This window comes from Episyrphus balteatus, chromosome 2 (assembly GCF_945859705.1).
Source record: "Episyrphus balteatus chromosome 2, idEpiBalt1.1, whole genome shotgun sequence".
Classification (NCBI taxonomy): Eukaryota; Metazoa; Arthropoda; class Insecta; order Diptera; family Syrphidae; genus Episyrphus; species Episyrphus balteatus.
The window spans coordinates 83,706,672-83,713,019 of NC_079135.1; the positions used below are offsets into that span (position 1 = coordinate 83,706,672).

At 29.9% G+C, this 6,348-nt stretch overlaps 1 protein-coding gene across 1 annotated transcript; it reads right to left on the reverse strand.

The window, feature by feature from the left end:
• Positions 1 to 810: 810 nt before the first annotated feature.
• LOC129909545 (serine protease grass-like) lies at positions 811 to 4,223 on the reverse strand. The gene is made up of 5 exons (XM_055986619.1): positions 4,057 to 4,223; positions 1,966 to 2,111; positions 1,588 to 1,901; positions 1,328 to 1,521; positions 811 to 1,229 (listed from the first exon to the last, which is right to left on the reverse strand). Exons 1-5 carry the CDS (start codon positions 4,157 to 4,159, stop codon positions 811 to 813), a joined length of 1,176 nt encoding a protein of 391 aa, XP_055842594.1. The 5' UTR covers positions 4,160 to 4,223.
• Positions 4,224 to 6,348: the final 2,125 nt, after the last annotated feature.

A 6,348-nucleotide genomic window follows, 5' to 3' on the forward strand; every position in this document is an offset into this window, starting at 1 on the left:
CCCTCTAAAACAAGTATGCAATTTCATTTGTTTTATTAAGATGCATTTTTACAAAAAAATTTTTCAAAATTGTTACAGCCGTTTTTTAAAAAACTAATGATTTTTTGGAAAAAAAAAGTTTTGAAATAAAAGTGTTATGCCATTTTGTAGACATCACTAATTAACATCTAAAACCAAAATTTCAAAAAAATTCAATGTCCCGTTTTCGAAAATTCTATTTTTCAAAATAAATTTTTGAAAAATAATTATAATTTTTTTTAAATTTTTTATATTGAAATTATATAAATGCTTTCTTACAAAGCATTTCTTACGTTGAAATCGAATAAGTAGTTTCGGAGTAAATCGGGTTTTAAAAAAACCGTTCTATGGCAGGTAACGTTAAGAATGATTTTCAAAAAAAAAAAAAAATTCATTAAAAGATAGACCTTATCTGAAAACTTACCTCTGAATTTTTTTAACAAAATCGTTGGAGTCATTTTCGAGCAAATTCAACTCTACTAAAATCAATATATTTACGACAAGTACCGTTATTTTTGGTCCAAAAAAAATTAATTCCAAAAAACCCTCTGGAGAGTCGCCAATAAACTACATACCAGTTTTGATATTCATCGGTCCATCCGTTTAGGCTGTAGCTTGGTATACAGACAGACAGACAGACGGACTTCCGGGATCCACTTTTTTGGCATTCTCTATCATCGTAATGTCATGGAAAAAAGTTATCTCAACATTAGAAAAAATAATGCAAATCGAAATTAAAAATCTTTGCTTTATTAAATAATATTTTCAAAATTTTCATCAAAATTATGTTCTTTAATCGAATGTTAAATTGCTAGCAATCCAATCCAAATATTCCACAACTTTGGTAAATATTCCAGGTGCATTAGAACCACAGGCTGCATTACCAGCCGAAATCACACCAAACTGTATATACCGCGCCTCACCCCAATTGTATGGCATATAATTAAATAGCGGTCCACCTGAATCACCTTTGCAAAAATTGACATGGTATTTTCCTCCTCCAGCACAGATATGTTTATGGGTGATTTCTAATTGTGATTTGAATATTTTTCGACAATAATCGATGTTTTTTATTACAGAAACAAAAGCATATTGTAGAATCTTAGCTTCACTGCCATTTTCTGTAACACCCCATCCAGCTATTATCATTTCATTTAAAGAATACATTTTGGAAGTATTCGGTATAGGCAGGCAGATTGGTATAACATTTGCTTTAAAGACAAAAAAAAAAAAAAAAAAAAAAAAAAAACAAGAAAATGTTTAGAAAAAATTTTAATTTTTTTTTTTTTTGTAAAGTCGGAAAACCTACTTCTTATCACAGCTTTCTTAACAAGTCGCAGCAATCCAATATCATTGACCATTGCGGTAAAATTAAAGTCTTTATGATAAATAGCCTCCTTTATGCCAATTTCTTGTGTTGGTGGAGCACACCTCTTTTTATGACCCTCGCCTTCACAGTCTTCATTGGATTCGGTATCATATTCACCCAAACGAACTCTGACCCTAAAATTAAATTTTTATCAATTAACGAGTAAGTCACACACGAAAAATATAATTTAAAAGTCTTACAGTTTATTTTTTTCAGACAAGATGCAATGAGCTGCAGTAAGAACATATCTTTCATGGATCAACGTTCCTGCACAGCCATTGGTCAATGCTCCTGCACAGTCATTCAAACCTTTACAATATATAAGCAAAGCCATCCATGGAAATTCGGAGAGATTGGTTTGTCGATTAGCATCTCTCATTCCACATTTATAGTTATAGTTATTAGATTGCCTTTGTAACATGGTTAATCCAGTTTGGACATCGAGTTTCGATTTTACAGTACCTGCACGCCTAAGAGGTTCAATAATATCTTTTGGTTCACAACAAACATGATGCTAGAAATGTTTTGAATTAAATCTGCGCGTAAAAGATAGGTTTATCGTGTCATGTTTAACTCACCACATTTCCGAATGTCCCACAGTAGGATTGTTGCAAATAAGTTTTCATCCAATATGGTATAACTTTATATCCATTGAGTAAGTCTATAACTGCCTGACAAGCCGATACTGGGACACAAATTCCAGGCGTTTGGCATAAAGCACTGTCTGCAAAAAGAAAAGTAAAATAAATAAGAAAGATAAGTAAAGTAGGTATGTATATTTGTCATCGAGAAGATAAAATCTTAAACTAATTATTTAATAATTTTATTTTTGGGTTTGATGACAAATTGAACGTTTTTACTTAAATTCTTAGACGTTTTACACGAATCATTGGCTTTTTGGGACCAATTACAGATTTTACTGTCACTTCGAAAAAAAAAACACCCTTTCACCTTAATGTTTTTTATGAAAACTCTTTATTCTTGCTTTCTATCTAAAATTCAACGTTTTTAACAAATTTCATCAGGGTATCCCATCATTTTTGTTTTTACTCAAAAAAAAAACATACTTTTAACCATGATATTCTTATAGACACTATAGATTCTTGTTTCTAATCTTAAAATTAACATAATTGCTAAATTTCAATAGGGTACGCCGAAAAAAAAAATTTGATAATAACAGCTATCAAATTAAAATATCAATTTTGATATTTTATCATATCATTTTGACATTTTTTAATTTCAAGTGGGATAGTGAAAATTTCACTTTTACAATTAAAATATCAATGTTGGCTAGATTTTACGTTTTAGTTTATTATAATGAAACCTATTTCTTTCCTTTTCATTTTTATTATTTTTATTATTTTAAGAATGTTCTTTCTTTTTTCAAAACATTACTGAAAGGGAATATTCTTTACAAAATAATTGGATATTATTTTTGCTATTATAGGTGATATAATTGTTTTGTTATTTTCTCCCAAACTATGTGAAGTAAAATCTTAGTGCCGATCAAATTTTCTCAGTAAATCATACATTTTATTTCGAAAAAACACAAAGCGCCTTTAAATTAGTACACATTAAGAATTTTTTATTTAATATTTTTCAATAATTTGGAATGAGATATTGATATGAAAAAATGATAATAAAATATCAAAAAAAATTTCCAAAATGTGACATTTAAATATCATCCTGATAGTAAAAATGTTGTTTTTACATTTTAAATATAATAAAACACATTTTATAGAGCATTTTTGGCTGATATTTAAAAAATGTTAAATTGATATTGGTTTTTTTTTCGGTGTACCACTAGTATTACTCTAGAATTAATCACTTTTTCTCTACACCTAAAAAACACCCTTTCACATGAAAAAAATATATAGCCTTGTATTATTCGTAATTCCCATGGGAAAGACAACAATTTCAATAAATTTCGTAAGGGTAACTTTTATACCATTGATTTTATCGGACTTATCGCGGATTTTCCTTATTTCCCAAAAAAAAAAAAACACCCTTTAACCTAAAATATTTTTATAGACTACTTAGATTCTTGGTTTCAGTTATAAATCAAACACTTGCACCAATTTTTATTGGTGTAACAATTTTGTCCCAGTTTTTGTGGTACTAATTCCGAACTTCATAATTTCTAAAAAAAAAAAAAAAAAAACACCCTTTCACTTAAGATAATTTTGTAGTCTCTGTTGATTCTTAGTTCTTATAACAGACATTACTTATTCACCAAGTTTAAAAAATTAACAAAATGTAAGTCTGCTGTTATGACACCTTTCTCACACATAACTCAACCCATCAAAAAACACCCTTTCACCAAAAATATTTTTAAAATTTTTATGAGTTCTTTGTTCCTGCTTTATCTAAGACCTTCATCCCGAATTTTGTCAGTGTTGCATGTTTTTCACATTGGTTTCGGTTATATTTTACCTGTTGAAGTAAAAAAACAAGCACCCTTGTTTTAAATCGGCAATCACTTTTCTTAGAGCAATCGTATTGACTTTATTTGTATGTCATTAGATTCAGCATCAAAAAATACCTTGAAAACATGTGTCATATGATGATATTCGACAAACAGAAAGGTCAGGTTCGTTATCAAAATTTTAAAATAGTATAAAACTAGTTACCGAAATAAATAGGAACTATGTCTATGTAATTAAACTTACTTCCATAAGTTTTATCAACTGCAAGAATTATCATCAAAATAATATATGCACTTTTTATCCTTAAGATCGTATCCAACTTTTTGCATTTTAAAAAAATAATCATTGCAATGACACTGAATATTTGAACACGAATTTAAACTCAAAATGAGATGTATGAGATGATGAACTATGAGTTAAAAAAATGAGACTGATGAAGTGATGAGCTATGAACACAAAAAGTAAACAATTTTATATATTCAAAGCAATTGGTGTTTGGGGAATTCCATCACTTTCTCTTTCCATCTTAATAAATTAGGAAAAAATTTAACATTTTTAGAATAAGCTCTCATGTTAGTCTTTATATCTTAAAAATTAAAAAAAAAACGACTGAGTCACACATACACAAATTAAAAAAATTGTTTGAATCGTTCAAACTGAATATTTTTTTTTTTTTTTTTTTTGTATGTTAAACATTTTAATTGTTTTTTTATTACCTAATATGCTCCGCTTCAATTAAGTCCTTATTAAAAAGCAATTTTAAATGAACCTAATGTATGTATATTCAAAAATATAAAAAATTCGTTTTAATTAGAAATGGAACCAAATGATGCTAAAAGATATTTTAAATTAAACAAAATTTGGCTGCCTGTAATGTCGGTTTACGGACGATAATTTTCCGAGATAACGTCATAGGAAACCATTGGTGAAATATTGCACCCATTCAGAGCTGGATTTAGATTTTTTTGGGCCCTAGGCTAAAAAGTAAGTGATGCCCCTTTTTATATTTTTATTCATATATTATTAAATAATGTATTATAAAAAAAGAAAACATTAAACATTAAAACAAAAACAATTTAATTTAATGCATCAAGCCTTTCCTGTGTCATCATTGTTTGACAAGGACTTTTTAGACGCTTAAATTGAGGTCCGTCAAGATAGCACCCACACCCCCAAATTTCCAAAATCTGAGTATGCAATAATTTGTTGCTAATTTGTTGCTAATTAGTTGCTCTAATCCCGAATTTGTTGCTCCACCCCTTCCCCCTCAAAATTGATGTGGAAGGTGTGGGTGCTATCTTGACGTCAAGATAGCACCCACACCCATTAAAAACTCAACATTTAAAAAAACTGAGTATGCAATAATTTGTTGCTAATTTGTTGCTAATTAGTTGCTCTAATCCCGAATTTGTTGCTCCAAGATTTGACCTTGAAATGCACTTTAACAGTTTTCTCAAAAAAAGCTAAATTCCCTAAAAATGAACGCACAGCCACAAAAATGGTGTCAAATTAAAGGGCTTCTCAACACCTTTTCAAAAAGGTCTCATTCGACTTTTAAATCCATCTCCTTCATGTCCAAAATGCATTGTGGAACTTGTGGAACATATCAAAACGTCAAGATAGCACCCACACCAAGAAAAACTTACAAATTTAAAAAAATGAGTATGCAATAATTTGTTGCTAATTTGTTGCTAATTAGTTGCTCTAATCTCGAATTTGTTGCTCCACCCCTTCCCCCTCAAAATTGATAGAAAGGGTGTGGGTGCTATCTTGACGTCAAGATAGCACCCACACCCCCCTATTTCCAAAATCTGAGTATGCAGGATTTTAGTAATAATTTGTTGCTAATTAGTTGCTCTAATCTAGAATTTGTTGCTCCATGATTTGACCATAAAATCGGCTGCAACAGATGCATTTTTTTGGAGACTTTTTATCTATAATTTTTTTCAAAAAACTAAAAATGCCAAATTAAAAACATGATTTCATGCTCTGCAAAAAGTAACATACAAATTTTCCATCACTTTCCATTCCAGTCTTATAGTCCAAAAACTAGTCAACTCTCGCCCCTAAAAACTATAAAAAACGGTGTGGGTGCTATCTTGACGTCAAGATAGCACCCACACCCCCCTATTTCCAAAATCTGAGTATGCAGGATTTTAGTGATAATTTGTTGCTAATTAGTTGCTCTAATATTGAATTTGTTGCTCCACGATTTGACCTTCAAATCGACTGCAACAGATGCAATATTTTGGAGACTTTTTATCCATACGCTTTTTCAAAAAACTAAAAACGCCAAATTGTAGACAGAATTTGTTGCTCTGCAAAAAGCTATTTTTAAATTTTCTATCACTACCCAATCCTCTCTTACAGGAGAAAAAATTTTGCGATAACGTCATCTACCAAGCTGAGTACGCCACAACGAAAAATTGAAAATTTAAGTACGCATTAATTTGAAGATATTTTGTTGCTAATTTATTACCCTAATCTAGAATTTGTTGCTCCACGGTTTGACCTTTAAATCGGCTGCAACAGTTG